Source organism: Balaenoptera physalus (genome assembly GCF_965194825.1).
Source record: "Balaenoptera physalus genome assembly, chromosome: 2".
Lineage (NCBI taxonomy): Eukaryota > Metazoa > Chordata > Mammalia > Artiodactyla > Balaenopteridae > Balaenoptera > Balaenoptera physalus.
In genome coordinates, this window is record NC_138883.1 from 45,936,381 (window position 1) to 45,957,023 (window position 20,643).

A 20,643-nucleotide genomic window follows, 5' to 3' on the forward strand; every position below is an offset into this window, starting at 1 on the left:
AGTGGATTTCTTAATTTATCACCTAAACCAGCACACCATTGAGAATGGGGAGAAGGATTTCAAAATAATTAAAAGTACAGTTTTTTTTGAATTATTTTTTGATTGGCAAATTATTCTGTTTTGATAGGTCTGTAACATATTTCTGTTCAAAAACTATTTCAAAACAATTTTTCCTAAAAAAAATTTGACATTAAAACATTAAAAAAATTTTCTTTACATTGAATGTACAATCTAAACATTAACATAAGTGAAATAGTCATTCTTGGCATGTATTCATGTACTTTAATCAATTTTTTTAGTCTGTCTAACATGATGTAGCTGATATTTTTCTGAAAAATGTTTTTTTCACTATACTCTTACATTTATTTTTCTTATAAAACTGGCTGCAGTCTTCTTCAGAGTTGCATTTTATGGTTAATAAATTTGAAGTGAGACCTTCAGTTAATTCTTTTCTTTATATCATAATAGTTTTCAATGAGAAAACACTCTTTTTAGGTTCTCAATACCTGGTAAGCTTAGAGCAAATTCTACTAAATGGAAGAGTCTCAATTTTTAAAAATTTGCCTTACCTGAAATGGATAAGTATTTCACCTTCAGTATTTTTACAGGTTCTGTCTTTTCACCTGCTTTTAGAATACCGTTTTTCGATAATAAGACCTACAATATTTTTAAACACAGAATTCATCAAGTAAGTTCTTTCTACTCATGATTCCCTTGAATGTTTCACAAATTTTAAGCCTACTTCATTTCATTTTGGCACAGAACATAAATTTATATAATTAAAAAGAAGAGGTCTATCAAAAGATTCTTCCCAAAAGTCAAGATATTCCAAAGAGCAATCACAGAATTTCAAAATTAAATCATTCACCATTTCACGTTTTAATATACAACTTGTTCAATTCTCATTTGCTTCTGTAGAGATTAAATTTCAGTGTCTCCTCTGTACAAGCTCTGTTATCATTAATTGCATTTCACTAAAAGCTTCAAAGGCTTAAGTTGAATACTTTGATTAAAGATTTCTAACTGATTTTGAACAAAATGAAACTAAGATTTAGAGAACTTGCTTCCAATAATAATAATACCATCATTATAAGACAGGTTTTATAGGGTCACTCTTCAGACTCAAATATTTAAAAAATCTAATGGATGATAGGCAGCAGAGAAAGTATCGTCTTCAGTGTTGAAGTATTTTTGTGTATTTAACATCAGCTTGTTACAAAAATTTCATTCAGTTATTCTGGGTATAAATAAAATTATTTAAGAATTTGACAACTGTGGCTTCTGTTTTGATTGGTACATTATCACAATTCATTGGGCACAGTTATGAATTATAATTCCAATTCCAAGTACATTTGTGTTCCATAGATTTCTTTTTTTTTTTTTTTTTTTTTTTTTAGATTTCTTTTTTTTTAACTGAAGTGTAGCTGATTTACAATGTTGTGCCAGTCTGTGCTGTATAGCAGAGTGACTCAGTTATACATGAATCGACATTCTTTTTTTTTTATATTCTTTTCCATTATGGTTTATCACAGGACGTTGAATATAGTTCCCTGTGCTATACAGTAGGACATAGATTTCTTAATTTAGTAAGAATATTGTTTTTACTACAGTGCTGTACTTTAGCAAAATATGTATTATTACTATAAAAATTAAGAATTTTATGTTTAGCACTGAACTTTTCAAATGAAGTTAGATAGAACCCCCAGTAATGTCAGATATTTCAGTTTCTATGGAATGAACTTTCAGAAGCTTTACTTTATTTCCATGAACTGAAGGGAAAACCACACCATTATAGGATATCTGACTGATTTTCTTTTTAAAACCTCTGATAACATTGATATAAAACCAGTATCATTTAACTGTGTGGAAAGTTTTTTACTAGGGGAGACAACATATTGATAGCTATTACTTTACTTTTCATACTTGCACTAGAAGACTTAGAATGAAATATGAACAAAATTAATTTAAACAGCTGTCATTTGTTTTAACACTGCTCTGTCCAATACAGTAGCTACTAGCCACATGTGGCTAGTTAGGTTTAAATTAATTAAAATTAGCTGAATTAAAAATTCAGTTCCTCAGTCACACTAGCCACATTTTAATTGCTCAGTAGCCAGATGTAGACCATTTCCATTATCTCAGAAAGTTTTGTTGAATAGCACTGAATTCTTAGGAAAAGTCATGCTTCACAAGATGCAGACTCACTTTGTGCTACTTCAGAAGCAACGTTTTCAGGCAGTCTTGAGGTAACTACTACGTTATGAAGTAGATGCTGATGCTTCTTCAGGAGTTCTGTGTCTACTGACTTTGTTGTGGTTGGTGTTATTACCACACCCCCTCATGGTAAATGTCAACTAACATTTAGTTCAACTTATACTTTCATTATGAACTTTTTGAGAAGCAGAAATTTAGTGTTTAATTTTTTATTAAACATGTACTTGGTGTATTTTTTCCATCTCATTACTGAAAGGGTTTTGTTTTGTTTTTTTGCAAAATTTTAAAAGCATAGCCAACAATAAAATTAATACGTAGTTACTTTTATTCCTACAGTAAATGACAAAACATTGTAGGAAGAATGTTCAGACTACTCCAAAAGACCTTCAAAGGACTGCTTAACTCTGTTTCTTCCATATATTTCTCATTAATTCCGCTATTATTTCATTGTAATTTCCCACTGGCGTCTCCAACTGGCACCTGTAACATCTCCCTCGGTGCACCTAGCTGATACACCAAATAGCCAGTAGGGACGGGGATATGAAATGCTCCTCCCATCACCACGGGAGATGGAAAGAAATTGCTCTTTCTAGGGGCTCATGTCTGACTCCAGTTATTTATCAGTTAACACCTATTGTCCTTGAAAGGAGGTGTTATGTTACATCAAGAAAGGGTTGGAAAGGGAGAGATGGGTTATCACTGGTTGTCTTTCAGATTTACCTACATGTTGAGGTGAGAACACTATTCATTGCACATGTTATACTACCAAACAAGATCATGGCAGAAGCTGGAAGTGCAAAGAAGTCTGTCAAACTCACCAATTTTGATGCAACTAATACTAATGTGTTTTAAAGTGAAAAATCAGGACAAATGCCAAACCAGCTGGATGCATAAATCAGGAATGTCCTGGGCAAACTGAGACTTATAGTCCTCTTATTTATTTCTTATAGAACCGAGACCAAGCTCCTTACTCTGGCCTTAAGGTCATCTTAAATAGGATGACCCCAATCTACTTTTTTCCCTTCAATTTCCTGGCCTGCCTGCTCCATGTAAACTCCCCTATGCTTTGCTAAGTTCATATTTTGGTTCATGTAGTTTTGTCTGTTTGGAACTGTCCTTTCCACCAATCTCAGCATATCCAATCCTACCTGTCCTTTAATTTCCCAGTGTAAATACTTTGCTTCTGAACCCTTCTGATTTTCCAAGTGGGAATTAAGTTTTGGCTTCTGAACATCCATAGTTTTTTATATGGCTTCTCTTTGCCATTTACCTTTTTTAAATTATTATTTATTTATTTAGGCTGCACCAGGTCTTCACGCAGGACCTTTGTTGTGGCATGTGGGCTCTTAGTTGTGGCCTGCGGGTTTCTTAGTTGCAGCATGCAAACTCTTTAGTTGTGGTATGCATGCGGGATCTAGTTCCCTGACCAGGGATCGAACCTGGGGCCCCTGCATTGGGAGCGTGGAGTCTTACCCACTGGACCATCAGGGAAGTCCCACCATTTACCTTTTTTTTTTTTTTTTTTTAAGTACCAATGTTTTATTTGGGTGATGCAAATACAGAGCATTGAGAGTGAGAAAAGGGACTCGACGCAAGGAAGAATGGGAGGCAATGCCAGGTGATAGGTTGAGTCTGCTTCATGACAAGCCTGGAAGAGGCACAGAAGGTGTGTCCACTGGCTACTTGGGAGGTCTCCCCATTGGGAGAAATGGTGTCTTGCACCAGTTCAGGGAAGGGAGGGAAGAAGAGGGAATTTATCGGCCTGGATTTCTCCCATCTCCCATTAGTCAAATGTTACCCCAGGAGCACTAACTCTTCCACATTCCTGGGTTGCTAGTGGCTACTTGAGGTGCCAGATCCCATGTCCTGTGGGGGCATTCCATCCAAGTCTGGAAATGATGGGAGGAGACAAACTCTGGGCATGAGGCTGGTGAGTGCCGGAGAGAATCTGATTTTGTACATAAGATGTGTTCACAACAGTCCAGTACTGTTATTCTTTTACCAGAAGAGGGAACCTGGCATAATGATCAAAGACCTTTCCCAAAGTCACATGGCTAGTAAGTGGTAAATTCAGGATTTGAACATAGTCTGTCTCTGGAAACTGTCAAAGACCAAGATAAGGAACTTGGATTTTATGTAGCAGGCAAAGGAGAGTGGCTAAAGGGTTTCAAGCTGGGAGTGATATAAGATAAAGGGCTTTTTATAAAGCTCCCAATCTACTTTTCTCCATCTTCCCATGTGGCTGAACTTGGCACAAAAGTAGGTGGCCCCAGAGATGTGAGGACATCCAAGACAGTTTTTGAGGGGCCCCGACTAGGTCCAGAGCTCATATGGGCTTCCACACTGTCTCATAATCTTTCTGTCTTCATCAAAGCCTACACCTATCAAAGAGACTACTAGCTGGTCAGAGGCAGACAGGATCTGGGCAGAGAAGCCAAAATGAGGGGAAGAGCAGATTGACCTAAAAACCAGGAGCAGGAGGAGGACCAGCCATATGTCCACTGTCAGCCGGAGGGTCTGGGGATGTTGGCACCGCATATGAGTCCTTTGGTGTTGCCTGAGATGGTAAGATCTCATAAATTGTCGGCCGCACTGGTCACATTTATGTGGTCGGTATTTGGTGTGTATCCGAGTATGTCTTCTAAGTTCACTGGAATGGAAGAAGGACCAAGTACATTCTTCCCACGTGCATTTATAGGGCCTTTCACCTGTGTGTTTGCGTTGGTGACTCACGAGGTCGGAGTGCTTAGTATAAGCTTTTTCACAGTTCTCATAGTCGCAGCGGTAAGGCCTTGAAACTGGGGATCTCCTCCTGGGAGCCCTTTCTTGGGCCCCAGAGTACTGCTCCACTCTCCGTGGAGCAGGTAAGGGCTGCTTAGGTAGGAAGGGGTCTTCCTGGGAGACTGGCTGGCTCACAAAAGAGCCCTGGGATTCCAAAGCCAGCAATAATGGGGATACAGCTGGGGGCATCCCAAAGTTGTGGGGTTTCTAGGAGACAACATCTGATCCAAAGAGGGGAGCATGGCCGGGGCCTCAGTGGAAGGCATGGTTGGATCCAATAATGTTTTAGGTGTTAAAGGGCCTCTCTTAGAAGTTACTGTTGGGAGGCCAGAATAAGGCATTGTTCACATTCTGATGTGGGACATCATTGGGATTCCACTGGCAGGTGAGACTGGTGGCCTCCTGGGGGGCATCCTTAGATTTCCACCAAAGGTTGGGGCCACCCCTGGAATCCTGGGCTCTCCTAAGGGCATCACCTGGGGCCCCTTGAAAATCATCATTCCTGGCTGGGAAGGAGACATTCCCTGAGTGTAAATCATCTGGGAAGGAGTGAAAGTCATTTGAGGGCAGTAGCTCACACGGTGGTCAGACAGCGACATACTGAAGTGTGGCCCCATTTCACTGGCATTCTGCCTGGGTGCCTCAGCAGAGACCAAGGCGATCCTCCCCAGCTCTGTGCACTGAGGAACATGTTGAATGCCTGTTGGGCCATGGTTCCAAGAGGTGTGCACTCCACTGCTTCCGGGAGATGAAGACATGTCCAAGATGGACATTGACTTCTCAGTATCCTGAGTGGGAATGCTGTGGGCGGGTCTCTGTGAACTGGTGCAGAGCCACATGCCACTGGCTTAGGCCCTTGGCTCCCTGCTCCATCTTAACCTGGGATCAGTTGCACATCGAGACTCCACCATTTACCATTTTATTTTTGTTATTTTATTTGCTTTTATATGTGCCCAGAGAGGACACATACTGAATGAAGAAAAGCACTCAGAAAACAAGATTTGGGAGTTGACAGGTAGCCATTTGAATAATCAGCTTTGGTTAATTGAGCTCTTCCATTCATCCATTTATTCATTCAACATTTATCAAAGCTTCTATTTGTCAGAGACTACTTTGTGCTAGAGACACAATGGTAAGCAAAGTAGACCTGGTCCCTGTTGTTACAGAGATTACATTCATTTTTCTTACATTGTTACAAATATATAAGGAATTTTATGCCGAGGAGAAACTGTAGAAAGCATAAACTTACCTTTCATTTTACAGAATAGGAGGTTAACAGTCCTTGTTATTGAGGTTTATGTATGAAAAATGAGGAAACATATTGGCTAATACCTTGATTTTATTAGAAAAGAGATAAAGTAGCATTCCAAAAAAATTAATAAGCCTAAAACTGGGTGACTTTATAACGAGTGTGTTTCCTTCACAGTTGTATTGTAACTTGTGGAAGTGATGGTGATGTGAGGATTTGGGAAGACTTGGATGATGATGATCCTAAGTCCATTAATGTTGGAGAAAAAGCATATTCATGTGCTTTGAAGGTATTAAAACAATTACAGCAACTGATATGAAATGATACTGCCATGTGATGTTTTATACTTGGATGAAAAATATTTTTATAGAAGTTTTGAATACAGATAAACTTTTTCGTTTCTCTTATGAAATAATAATATTTAAAAATGTGTAATAATGCCATAATTTGCCCAAAACTTTTACAGGTAAAATCTGAATGGTTTATTAAAGGTGATTAATGGATAGTAATGATGAGCCAATTAAAATATATGCAGGAAATTATACTTGATCTTTTAAGAGATTTAAATGTATCTTTTTTTTTCTTTGAAAGAAAACTCAGTGCAGTTTCAAATTTCTAGCTCACTAATTCAGATAACTTGAGGAATTGTACTGGAAAAAAGGACTGTTTCATTAACTTTTTCAAGATACATACTTATTTCACATTTCTAATGTTTTATGTAATGTAAATATAGGAATGAGATGTAGGTTACTTGGAGAATGGAGATATGTTTTCAGAAGGACTTTGCAAACTAAGTATCTAACCTTTTTATTTGTGATGAATTTTAAGTTGCGTGTATTGTATTTGGATAGGAAAAAAAAAATCTTTCTACAGAATTCATATTTTTTTCAAACCCAGACTCATTAAGGTAGATGAGATGGTCTTTAGATACTTTTTTTTAAATGGTCATATATAATGGAAAATGTATTCGCAGGAGAAAAAATATAAATGACTAATGTACATTAAATATGAGCTAAATCTCACTAATGAGCAAAGAAATGCAAATTAAACAATTGGATTTTTTTTCCTGTAAGATTGACAAGGATGAAAAATATTCCTGATCCCAGTAATAGTGAGGGCTTGGAGAAGTATTTATAAAGGAAAAACAACTCTTCTCCTGTGTTTCTCCTTTACTCTCACACTACCATGCTCACAGCACTTCTGACACCAGATATATGGGTTTTTCCCCATATCAATAAGTTCTTTGCAATACTGGGTGTCCTACAGTTCAGTTCAATTTTGACGTTAACTGGAGTTAGCTCAGACCTCACGGGTTAAGGTCTCAGTCCCACGAGACTATCCCCCACTTCAGACACCAGTCGCAAGTATTAGGTCCCCAGATTACCTACAACTTCTGTTCAGCTTGGCTGCAAATGCGGATTTCCATGACCCCCTCCTTGGATAAGATCATTTGCTAGAACAGCTCACAGAAATCAGGGAAATACGTTTACCAGTTTATTACATAATAAAGGATACAGATAAACAGCCAGATGAAGAGAACATGGGGTGAGGTCTGGAGAATGGAGATGTGGAATTGGGGTGCACCACCAACCTGGAAGCTCCTTGAACCCCATGTTATTGGGATTTTCATGGAGGCTCATCACATGGGCATGACTGATTATTAACTTCATTTCCAGCCCCTCTCCCCTTCCTGGATGATAGGGGTGTGGGACTGAAAGTTCCAAGCTTCTGATAATGACTTGATCTTTCTGGTGACCAGCCATCATCCTGAAGCTATCCAGGAGCCCACCAAGACGCACCTCATTAGAACAAAAGACATTCCTGTCACCCAGAAAGTTCCAAGGGATTTGGGAGCTTTGTGTCAGGAATCAGTCAAAGACCAAATTTTGGAACAAAAGATGCTCCTGGTGCTCTTATCACTTAGGACAGTTGAAGGGTTTTAGGAGCTCTGTGCCAGGAACTGAGGGTAGAGACCAATATATATTTTCTGTTTCACAGTATTTTCACACAACAGTTGCTGGAAGTGTAACTGATGAACTTGTTTTGGAATAAATTGATATGATGTATCACAGTTAGAATGCACACAGTCATTTCTGGCTGTTTACCCTAAGGAAGTACACACATTCATTTGTGTGGACAAGAATATTAGTAAAACCATTGTTTATAATAGCAAAAGAAACAATTGAAGTGTCCCTGAATAGAGAATACATTTTATATATTTTGGTAGTCATATAATGTAATACTATGCAGCCACTAAAAAAATGTGGGAGTGCTGTATACCTTCATTTGGAAAGATGTTTACAGTTAATTGAAAAAATGAAAAATAGAGTTTCATAACAGTCTTATAGGATAGTCATGTTTGTTAAAATAAAGGATTTAAGTACACAAATATTTGTAATTCGCGTATGTATAGAATAAAGTTAAAAAGACTTAACCCCAACATGTTAATGGAAATTACTTCTCAAGAGTAGGGAAACTCACTGTCTGCTCAGGACAGTTTCATATTTTTTTTTCTACAATAAGTATGTACCGCTTTTGTATACGAAAAAGACTTTAAAGAAGAAAAAAATGAAAGTGGGCTTATGGTAGCTTCCTAGGGCTACGGTAGCAGGTATCTGGGCTTAGGATTTAGACATGTCTTTTAGGGGCCACTATTCAACCGACTACAAGGCTCATATTCAGTGCTAAAATGTTTGGCTTTAGGAATGGAGTTTACAGTTCTTCAATGAAATGATGTTACCAAATAGCCATGCAAAGTTGACAATTTCATTTAAAGCCTAATTGCTTATAAATACGTACTTTATGGATTCAGTGGTATAGGGAAGTACAATTAGGTGCTTTATTTAAGAACAAAGCAGAAAAAAAATCACCCTCCAAAATAGTGAAACTGGGATATATCAACATATTTGTAGGTAGTAATAGTTAACGCTTGCATAGTATTTTACGTTGTCTTTAACAAAGGTAAGGAGAGGTACGTGGAATTATCTCCATTTTATTCTTGGGAAAATCAAAGCTCAGAGGGAAGTCAAATGACATAGTAAGGAACACAGTGGGCCCAAGTCATCCTGTGCTGGGTTCCATTCCTCCCTATCCACCAGAGAGAATAGTCTGACCAGATCCGGACCACAGCTCTGATCCTTTGCATGGTTTCTTTTTTAAAAATTTTTACTAGTTGACACCGTACACTGGTAGTGATTTGATTTCCCAGAAGATTTGTTTGAAAATGACTTCAAAGCAAGGCCTTTATTCAGGTCTCCCAGGTGAGTTAGTGCAGTTATATACTTTAACATTTTCACATGAATAGAGGGCTAGTTAACGTTTTGTTAAAGAATTACCAAGATTCTTTACTAGAGCTAACTGAGGATGCTTATTCAGTATTCTACTAAGAAATCTGTCTGCGAAGTGAAGCACAGCCAAGGTTGCAAAATTTCTGTACATGCACACAAATAAATAGTTGGTGTTGCTGCAGTTTTGCCAAAGAACACTTAGCAGCATCAGTGTTGTATTGAGTTGGTTATAGGTTTTTGTTGATTCTCTTCTGGTTTTCACATTTAAATTATTGTTAGCTTAACTTCAACATTATGAATTTAGTTTATTATGGATTTAATTATATACAGTAGTTGCAATGTAGGCATAAACAGTATTTTTCACCAGTTTTCCAATAATTGAAGGTGTTTATCACAGTTCAAATTTGAATCATCTATACTGTTATTTGAACAGATGTATACATTTCCCCAAATATTGCTATATGGTAACATGTCATTGTATTACCAGGTTCTTTTCCCATTAGAAAGGGAGCAGACGCTGTAGATAAGCTAAGGGTCCTAAGTGCGCAAATACGGCTGAGACCTATTGCTATAGGGTAAAGTATGTTCATTAACAAACTTGAGTAGTTTGTTTCTTTTGGTAGTTATCATTTAATATAAATTAATAAACTGACCATATGATATATCGAATTGTGTATGAGGTTGGTAGACTATGATTTAGTCCATCAAGACTTAATTCCTCTTGGGTAAGTAATAAAATTAAGGTGGTAGGGCAGATCCCTGACCTTTTATGATTCTTAGCTGAAAGCTGTGCAGAACAACGGTGTTTGCAGATCATTTTCGGATCCTAAAACTTTCTATTTATTTAGTGTTTTTAAAACACTAAATAAACACTGAGCTTCCACTGCAGGGGGCACAGGTTTGATCCCTGGTTGGGGAACTAAGATTCCACATGCCCTGCAGTACGCCAAAAACATAAAAATAAAAAAGGATACATGGATTCGTGGACTCGCATTTAGACTTTACCCTACTCTGAAAAGACATCTAATGATTGTTTTCTGGAAACACAGGGCAATACTAATAGTGTCCATTGTGCTCTTCTCTCATTGAGATTAACTATGTTTTCTTGTTCTGAGTCTCCTTCTTATGGCATTTGGGAATCCACAAAAACACTATTTAAATATTTTTCTTGCCGGAAGTACAAGAGAAATCCGAGGCTAAAAGTTTGGCTGATGAAGAGGGAATTAAATTTTCTAAAGGCAGCAAGTAAATTTTTCTCGCTAATAGCCATTTCAGAAAAATTATATATTGATTATTTTTCTCTTGACGTGAACTACATTTATAAGTTTTTTTTTGTTTTTTACGGGATTTTTAACTATGGAGAGACTCCCAATTAATTAACTAATTTTTGCCAATGTTTCTTTCATTTTTCTTTTAGAATGGGAAATTGGTCACTGCAGTATCTAACAATACTGTTCAAGTGCACACGTTTCCTGAAGGAGTTCCAGATGGTATATTGACTCGCTTCACCACAAATGCAAACCATGTGATCTTTAATGGGGATGGTGCAAAAATTGCTGCTGGATCTAGGTAAGGCTCTTTGATATCAGAAAATGAAATAATATTAGAACAAAATGGCCTCATTCATTGGATTCAGGGTAACATTTTCAGGACTCTGTTCCTTCTTTGTTGTTGTTATTTAATTATTATATTCAAGTCTTCTTTCTGGTAAAGGTTTTTGATGACAAACTTGTGCTTCTTTGTGAATTGAGGTATATTGCTTTGCCGACAGCCTGCTCAGTAAATGCTGGAAAAGTTTGGGGAAAGATGATAGTTGGATACAAAATTTAAAAAATTATTTTAGGTACAACCTAGACTGTACAATCAGGATTTTTGTTGTTTTTCTTGTTGCTTATTTGTCATAGGAAAAAAATGTAATTGGTGAATTGCTGAGTTGGAGTAAAAGGCATAGTGCTTTTAAAAATGGTTGTGGCTGTAATTAGATTAGCAACTAATAGAAGCTTAAGATCTAACTAAGGAAGCCACTTTCTAAAAGTATTTGTATTTTAACATATGGGAAATCTTGAGTTATATTTTTAGCATCTTTATAGACCAAAACTAAAAGGTAATATGGGTGCCAAATTTCACATGTTGCTATAAAGAAATTATGGCATTTACTCTTATTACTTTGAAATATTTGAGTCATAGCTTTTGAGAGCCTTTTGTATTGGCATTTATTGATGTACGTTACTCTTGTTCTTAGTGATTTTCTAGTCAAAGTTGTGGATGTGGTGGATTGCAGCCAACAGAAAACATTTCGAGGACACGATGCACCTGTTTTAAGTCTTTCCTTTGACCCTAAGGACACCTTTCTGGTAATCATTTTTTTCCCTCTCTTTTTGCATTTTTTACGAATATGTTTAAAACTGTAAGAGAATTAGCAAAAAGTTTCACACAATTGTTAAAAGCCTCTTTAATTTATCAGTTGAACCAGTCTCCATATAGTATTATGGCTGTAACTATAGAGAAATCTATTGTTTTATTCCTGCAGGCATCAGCTAGTTGTGATGGATCTGTCAAGGTGTGGCAAATTTCAGATCAGGTAAGCTCATTAATTTGAATTTAAAACTTTTTGCCTATTTCCATCATATATTGGACATTACATAATATATTATTGGACCAAATTAATAATTCTTCTTCTTCATAGTTTGTTTCTTTTGAGTAGCATTAAATACTGGTTTTGTGATCAAATTCCCCAACAATCTAAGCAAAAGTAAATATGTTGAAGACTAATTGATTCTGTATCCAATCACAAAGGGAAATTCAATCATTATATATTTATAAGCTAAACCATATGTTGGTCCCCAGATGTTGGGGATACGAAAGTAAGGCATGGGCCACACTTGATTTGGAGAGTCACATAACTTACTCTGACCCAGCCTGGTAATAGCTTTAAAGGATTTATGAAGAAAATGCTTTCTGGATTGGCAGAGGGAACAATGAATTCTTCCTGAGGCAATCAGAGAAGGCTTGGCGTCTCTAGGAATGATGCGGCTGATGGGAGAAACATCCCTCACAGATATGCTTCAGCTCATAGCCACAGTTTCTTCCCTCACGTTTGAACTATTTAAAAGGATTGACTTTGACACCTTAACATTTCGTAGTAGATCTCTCAAGTTTATTTTCATAGTTACTTTAAGATTTTAATGTATTGGGGGTTTTTTTTGTTTGTGTACGTTTATTCAGTGAGTATACTGTTTGCTTATTCTACATAGGAAATACTCCTATTTGAGTTAATTATTTAAGACTTGTGCTCTTTATAACTGTGAAAAACTTAAAGTAACTTAGGTAAATCAAGTATTATAATTAGGTTAAAGTGAATTAAGTTGCTTTTTTCCGAGCTATCTATCAGTTTGAAGAAACCACTTATCTTTTTTTGGGAGAATTTTCGTAAGGGGAAATAAATTTTCTTTTTTTTCTTTTGGCATTTTATTTTTCATTTTTAGTTATTTAAAAAGATTATTATTCAGTCACAAGACTTACATTTTCTTGTTTTTTTTTTTTTTTTAAATCAGACATGTGCTATTAGTTGGCCACTGCTGCAAAAATGCAATGATGTGATAAATGCAAAATCAATCTGCAGACTTGCTTGGCAGCCAAAAAGTGGGAAGGTGAGTGACTCTTATTTTGTTTTTTGTTTTGTTTTGTTTTTTAAATATTTATTTATTTACTTATTTGGTTGTGCTGGGTCTTAGTTGCGACACACAGACTCCTTAGTTGTGGCATGCAAACTCTTTAGTTCTGGCATGCATGTGGGATCTAGTTCTCTGACCAGGGATGGAACCTGGGCCCCCTTCGTTGGGAGCACGGAGGCTTAACCACTGTACCACCAGGGAAGTCCCTTATTTTGTTTTAATTATATGTGCCAGTCCTTGTTATCTTTGAATGTAAGAATAGTTTTTTTAATTGTAACTATTTCATTTAGATTATAAATTTTAGAGCGCCAAGCAAATTAATTATTATTGAAATGCTGTAAGAAACATTTCAACTTTTTAAAGGTTCTTTTTGAAGAGTACATTTGGCAGGAATGAATTGATTTTACCTTTTTCTTTACATTCTTGTTTAATGGGACAACTTTGGAAACAGTCTTGTTATATCAACTCTTACTACTAGTGTTTAACATTTTGGAGGTACTAGCTGATACAGTTAGACAATAGAAAGATATGAGAGGTTGGAAAGAAGGGAAGGAGAATGCTCATTATTTGCAAATGAAATGCTTATATACGAGGAAATCCCAAGAAAATCAACTGGGGGGAAAATATTACTAATAAGAAAATTCAGTAAGATAGTTGCAAGCAAAATTAATATATGAAACCTATAGTCCTATATACAAACAATAGCCATTTAGAAAACATGGTGAGAGAAAATGATGCACTAACTGTGAAATCAAAAAAGATTTAAAAATTTAAAAAAAATATAAAATAACTAGGGATAAACTTACCAAAAAAATGTGAAAGAGCTATGTAAAGAAAATTTAAACATGCTACAAAGAAGAGTAAAAGAAGACTTAAATAGAAAAAATATATCCCATTCTTTTTTGTTATTTATTTATTCATTTATTGAGGTATAGCTGATTTACAATGTTGTATTAGTTTCAGGTGTACAGCATAGTGATTCAAAATTTGTATAGATTATATTCCATTTAAAGTTATTATAAAATATTGGTTATATTCCCTGTGCTATATAATATATCCTTTTAGCTTATTTATTTTATATATAATAGTTTGTACCTCTTAATCCCCCACCCCTGTTTTGCCCTTCCCCCCTCCCCTCTTCCCACTGGTAACCACTAGTTTGTTCTTTATATCTCTGAGTCTGTTTCTATTTTGTTATATTTATTCATTTTATTTACTTATTTTTATTTTTTAGATTCCACATGTAAGTGATAACATACAGTATTTGTCTTTCTCTGTCTGACTTATTTCACTAACCATAATACCCTCTAGGTTCATTCAAGTTGTTGCAAATGGCAACATTTAGAAAAACACATAGAAAAATATATCCTATTCTTAGAAATGAATTTTTGTTATAAAGATGTCAGTTCTTCCCTGAATTATCTATAGTTTTGAAACATTCAATATAAAATATCAGTAAGATGTTTGGGGGGACCAAATAGAACTGATTCTAAAGCCATATGGAAAAGCGAAAGTCTTGAAAAAGAAAAGTGGTAAAGTCTAATTCAATCAGATATAACATTATAATGCTATGGGAATTAAAAGTGTGATACTAATTCATGAATAGACAGCTATCTATTAAACAGAGAGATAGATCCAGTATATACGGGAATTTAGTGTATTATAAAGGTGGAGAAAAGGAGATTTAATAAATGTACTGGCAAAGGACATGAATACCAGGAGGTGAGAATTACCGAGGACCATCTTGGAGACTTCCTATCACATGGTGAATCTCATTATATAGGTATTTGCTGTATCATCTTTTTAACTTCTCTGTATATGTGAAAATTTCCAGAAAAAATTTATAAACTCGACAATATGAAAAGTAAAATAATAAATATTTCAGTGTCAAAGGACAAACGATGAACTGAGAAAAAGTTTGAAACAATATGACAGAGCTAATTTCCTTAATATTCAAAGAGTTCTTATAAATCAATAAGATCCCAGTAAAAAGATGAACAAGGACATGAGCAGACAGTGTACAGAAAAAGATACACAGATGGCTTTTAACATATGAAAATACATGCAACCTTTCATACTAAAAGAAATACAAATTGAAATATGATTGTCTGTTTTTCATTTGTCAGATGGTCAAAGATCAGAAGTTTGATATATACTGTGTGGAAGAGGATGTGGCAGTTTTTATTAGAACGAATGACCGATAGTACTAGTTCTAGGCATATATTCTCTAAACATATTTATACATATGCACTACAGAGTATGTATAATGAAAATGTTGCATCATTGTTTGTAGTAGCAAAAGATTGTAAACATCCTGAATGTTCATTAATAGAGAACTGGTTAAATAAACTGTGGAATTTATTCCTGAAAATGGAATACTCTCCAACTGTTAGAATGAGGCATATCTGTGTGTCTTCACATGGAATAATCAGTCTTTAGATATATTAAAAACATCAAGCTGTAGAGCAGTAGGTATAGATAGTAGATAATGCTACTGTTTAATTGTGTGTCTACTTGTATATATGTACATACGCATTCTTATATAGTCTATGCTTATGTTTTTTGCCTTTGGGAAGCAGGAATAGGATTTAGGGATTGGAGGGAGACTTTCTTTTCAATGTATGACCTTTTGTGTCATGTAAACTTGTAAGGGTACATTCTGCACTAAAGTGATAGTTGGGAAATCCAGTATGTATTTCTTCTTTGCTTGTGAAACATCAATTAATCTAATTAATTAAAAAAAATTTTAAACATAGTTTTACTATTCATAAGTAATACATTTTTCTTCTTTTTTTTGATAAGCATGGAAAGAATATGTCAGTTTTATTTTTTCTACTAATCTGTTTTTTGGAAGTATATGTAAGAAGATGTTTCCTTTTCCAAAGATATTCAAAGTATTCTGGCTCTGTTTCTCTCCTTCCAGCAAATACGATGAATTTTTAGATCCAAAGGGCTTATATTCCTTAAGAAATAGTATTAAAAATATTAGTAACTATAAGTTCTCTGTCTTTCAGTGCAAGCAATACAGTGATCATCACCCATTCTTTATCAAAATTTTAAGTAGCTTTCTGAGTTTTGTTAGTTGCCAATTAAAATACAAATTTGCTTTTATGTTTTGTAGTCTTATTTAGATGAATTTTCTGCTTATTTTTCTCTTTAAACTTAATTTAGTGTAAACTTTTGTTTAAATCATTTATCTTTCCTAATAGTTACTAGCAGTTCCTGTGGAAAAATCTGTTAAGCTATATAGAAGAGAAACTTGGAGTAATCAATTTGATCTTTCAGATAATTTCATCTCTCAGGTAGGTTTTGTAAGTGATACTTTCAGTAGGCTAATGGGAATATTTAATGCATACTTTGCTTTAATACAATTACAGCTAAATATTGTTGGAAATGGAGAACAACTCCGGACTGCTGTGCATGTGTCCACCTTCTACCCCTCAGCTTTTCTTCACTTAGTGAATAACTAGTAGATAAGTCTTTGCTAGGTCCTATCTGACCTTTCTCCTTTGTGAAATTTGATAAGAAAAATCTTTTAATTTATAAGAAGTCAAATTTAACCCTAGCATAGTATTAGAATAGGTAATTCTCACATTATTAGTAATATTTATTATTAAGTGAGTTTCATTGAGACTTGTGACTATAGACACTGGAATTTTAGAGCAGGAAAGGTTGTTAGTCTGTGTTTCTTTCTCTCTCTCTCTCCCTCCCCCCACCCCCTTCTCTCATACATACCCATTTTGCAGTTAGGAAACAGAGGCCCAGTAGGTCAGCAATGGCTTAGTATGATTCACTTCACTTCCTGGTTCTCTTCATCTTGATGGTGACTGCTAAGAGGATAACTTGCATTGTCTTTCTTTCTGGGATAAAAACATTTTTTAGCTTTTGCTTTTAAAATTGTGCTAGTGTAATTTTCTTGTGATAAAGTAATAGCTGCTATTACTTTGATTGTTGAATATTATTGAAAAAGAAAGTTAAAAAGTAAGCAAACTTTGTCTTACTGTTTATGTATCAGATTTAATTAGAAATTGCATACAATAAGGGTTATAAAAATTTGAATTTGGTAATAAAATGAGTTTTTAGTTTTAAATTATATGAATTATTATTTATTTATTGTTTTTCTTTACTAGACCCTAAATATAGTAACCTGGTCTCCTTGTGGACAATATTTAGCTGCAGGGAGTATTAATGGTTTAATTATAGTTTGGAATGTGGAAACCAAAGATTGCATGGAAAGGTATGATTCAGTAAATCTTTTGTCTCTTTTTTGCTTATTTCTATTAGATTTTTGTTTTTTATATTATTAAACATTTCAAATCTGCAATCATTAGATTGTTAAAATGCAGACATATAGCTATGTTTATCAAAATTTTTTCTAACTAAAATTTACCTAAAGAAATGTATAGCTTATATTTTTCTTGACAGTGTTTTAAGAATTCACTTTTTAATTTTTAGGGTGAAACATGAGAAAGGTTATGCAATTTGTGGCCTGTCATGGCATCCTACTTGTGGTCAAATAGCTTATACTGATGCAGAAGGAAATCTAGGAGTCCTGGAGAATGTTTGTGACCCCAGTGGAAAGATGTCAAGCAGTAAGGTAATAAGTAATAGGGTAGAACAGTTTCTTCAAAGTCTTTCTGTGGTCATATGAATTTGGGAAACACCACAAACTACATTACTTTCTTTGAAAAGTATAATTTATGTTATTAGATGCCCAGTAATGCTCTATCACAAAGAGTGTTTAAACTTGTTTAACCTAATGTTTCCCAAATACATTTTACTAAGGAACTTCTTTCCCTCCATATAATATCCATTAATATTTCATGGCTTTCCAAGGAATACCTTTGTAAAAAACTGTAATATTTTAGTATCCTGGTGATCTAGGTGTTTTTAATTAAATAAATGTTTTATAGATGAAAATTATTAATAACTGTAACTTAGTTTAGCCTAAGTTTTTCTGTCATGAATTAGCCTTAACTCTTAGAGCTAACTATATACTTCTTATGCTTAGCTGCACAGCTTGACTGAACTGCTCTAAACAGGCTGCCTTGTTTTATACTTCCTTGTTTTGGTTCATTATTTCCCCTGAGGTGCCACTTAGCTTGCTTGAGTCCCCAAAGATTCAGAATTTGGTAGCAGTAGGTACTTAAAAGTGGGGCCGAAGGGACTTCCTTGGTGGTGCAGTGGCTAAGACTCCACGCCCACAATGCAGGGGGCCCGGGTTCGATCCCTGGTCAGAGAACTAGATCCCACATGCTGCAACTAAGAGTTTGCCTGCTACAACTGAAGATCCTGCATGCCGCAACTAAGACCCGGTGCAGCCAAATAAATAAGTAAATATTTAAAAAAAAAAAAAAAAAAGTTGGGGGGGCTTCTCTGGTGGTGCAGTGGTTGAGAATCTGCCTGCTAATGCAGGGGACACGGGTTTGAGCCCTGGTCTGGGAAGATCCCACATGCCGCAGAGCAACTAGGCCCGTGAGCCACAACTACTGAGCCTGCGCGTCTGGAGCCTGTGCTCCGCAACAAGAGAGGCCGCGATAGTGAGAGGCCCGCGCACCGTGATGAAGAGTGGCCCCCACTTGCCACAACTAGAGAAAGCCCTGGCACAGAAACGAAGACCCAACATAGTCAAAAATAAATAAATAAATGCATAAGCTAGGGGGGAGAAAAAAGAACAATATGACTGACAACTACCTTAAAAAAAAAAAAAAGTGGGGCTGAAAACAGGAGGGTTGATTTAACAAGCAAGTAGATCCCTCCAATCTCAGCAACAGTGGGCACAGCTAGGTAACTGCCCTCCCTCACCCCCGTATACATTCTGGCAGAAAGCTGGAGATTTATTCTCTAAGATGAGGTAAAACAGAGGTCACTGATCCAGGGACACTGGGTACAATTGAGGGGTGTTGGGTGAAGGAGGAATACTGTACTGAAAAGGATTAAATGAAAGTGTGTATACTTGAATGTTGAAATTCCCAGCTCACTTTTCATACTTGGCTCCCAGAGCATTGTCAGCCAGTCTTATGTTTTTCAGGCAGGAGATTGGAAGATCTTTGGGGAATCCGTGTAAGAAAAAACCAAAACAGAGAGATTCTTTTTTTTATTTTTATTTTTATTGAAGTATAGTTGATGTACAATATTATGTAAGTTACAGGTGTACAATATAGTGATTCATAATTTTTAAAGGATGTACTCCATTTATAGTTATTATAAAATATTAGCTATATTCCCTGTTGTACAACATATCTTTGTAGCTTATTTTATACAGTATAGTTTGTGCCTTTTAATCCCCTACCCATATATTTCCCCTCCCCCCACCCCTCTCCCTACTAGTTTGTTCTCTGTATCTGTGAGTCTGTTTCTTTTTGTTATACTCACTAGTTTGTTATATTTTTTATATTCCACATGTAAGTGATATCATATAGTATTTGTCTTTCTCTGTTTGACTTATTTCTCTTAGCATAATACCTTAAGCTCTAAGTCCATCCATGTTGTTGCAAATGGCAAAATTTCATTCTTTTTTATGGCTGAGTAGTATTCCAATATCTATCTATCTGTCTATCTATATCACATCTTCTTTATCTATTCAGCTGTTGATGGACACTTAGGTTGGTTCTATAACTTGACAACTGTAAATAGTGCTGCTATGAATATTGGGGTGCATGTATCTTTTCCAGCTAGTGTATTTGGTTTTTTTCGGATGTACACCCAGGAGTGGAATTGCTGGGTCATATGGTAGTTCTATGTTTAGTTTTCTGAGAACCCTCCATACTGTTTTCCATAGTGGCTGCACCAATTACATTCCCACCAACAGTGTAGGAGGGTTCCCTTTTCTCCACATCCTGGCCAACATTTGTTATTTGTGTTCCTTTTGATGATAGCCATTCTGACAGGTGTGAGGTGATATCTCATTGTGGTTTTGATTTGCATTTCCCTGATGATTAGCAATGTTGAGCATCGTTTTGTGTGCCTGTTGGCTATCTGCATTTCCTCTTTGCAAAAATGTCTATTCAGCTTTTCTGCCCATTTTTTAATTGAGTTGTTTGTTTTTTTGATGTTGAGTTGTATGAGCTGTTTATGTATTTTGGATACTAACCCCTGATCGGTCATATCATTTGCAAATATTTTCTCCTATTCAGTAAGTTGTCCTTTTGTTTTGTCAAAGGTTTCCTTTGCTATGCAAAAGCTTTTTGGTTTAATTAGGTTTCATTTATTTATTTTTGCTTTTATTTCCTTTGCTTTAGGGTTCAGCTATGAATAGCATTTACGTGGTCATAATAAATCTAAATACTGTAAATTGATCCAAGCAGAATGAGTATATATCTATATTGGGTGAACAGGAGTAGGAGAATGGTGTATATGCATACAAGGGGAGTAGTGGTGGTTGAAAAATGGCACCAAATCCTCATCTTCCTTAACAGAAAGAAGTTAGTAACGTCTA

The 20,643-nt window shown here is 35.6% G+C and overlaps 1 protein-coding gene and 1 pseudogene across 7 annotated transcripts in view; one reads left to right on the forward strand and one right to left on the reverse strand.

Moving 5' to 3' along the window:
* Positions 1 to 20,643, forward strand: part of WDHD1 (WD repeat and HMG-box DNA binding protein 1) — a 90,526-nt gene that overhangs the window by 4,879 nt on the left and 65,004 nt on the right. For 5 of the 6 annotated variants that reach the window (XM_082450351.1, XM_082450349.1, XM_082450350.1 and 2 more), the window contains exons 3-10: positions 6,422 to 6,533; positions 10,949 to 11,100; positions 11,774 to 11,885; positions 12,062 to 12,112; positions 13,086 to 13,181; positions 16,415 to 16,507; positions 17,336 to 17,442; positions 17,661 to 17,802. In XM_082450351.1, coding sequence (XP_082306477.1) covers positions 6,422 to 6,533; positions 10,949 to 11,100; positions 11,774 to 11,885; positions 12,062 to 12,112; positions 13,086 to 13,181; positions 16,415 to 16,507; positions 17,336 to 17,442; positions 17,661 to 17,802 — 865 coding nt within the window. The remainder of the gene's footprint in view (positions 1 to 6,421; positions 6,534 to 10,948; positions 11,101 to 11,773; positions 11,886 to 12,061; positions 12,113 to 13,085; positions 13,182 to 16,414; positions 16,508 to 17,335; positions 17,443 to 17,660; positions 17,803 to 20,643) is intronic. The other variant, XM_082450352.1, reaches the window with a different exon arrangement.
* LOC309655343 (Krueppel-like factor 17 pseudogene) lies at positions 1,501 to 6,415 on the reverse strand (annotated as a pseudogene). Its single transcript has one exon. The product of its transcript is annotated as a Krueppel-like factor 17 pseudogene (transcript).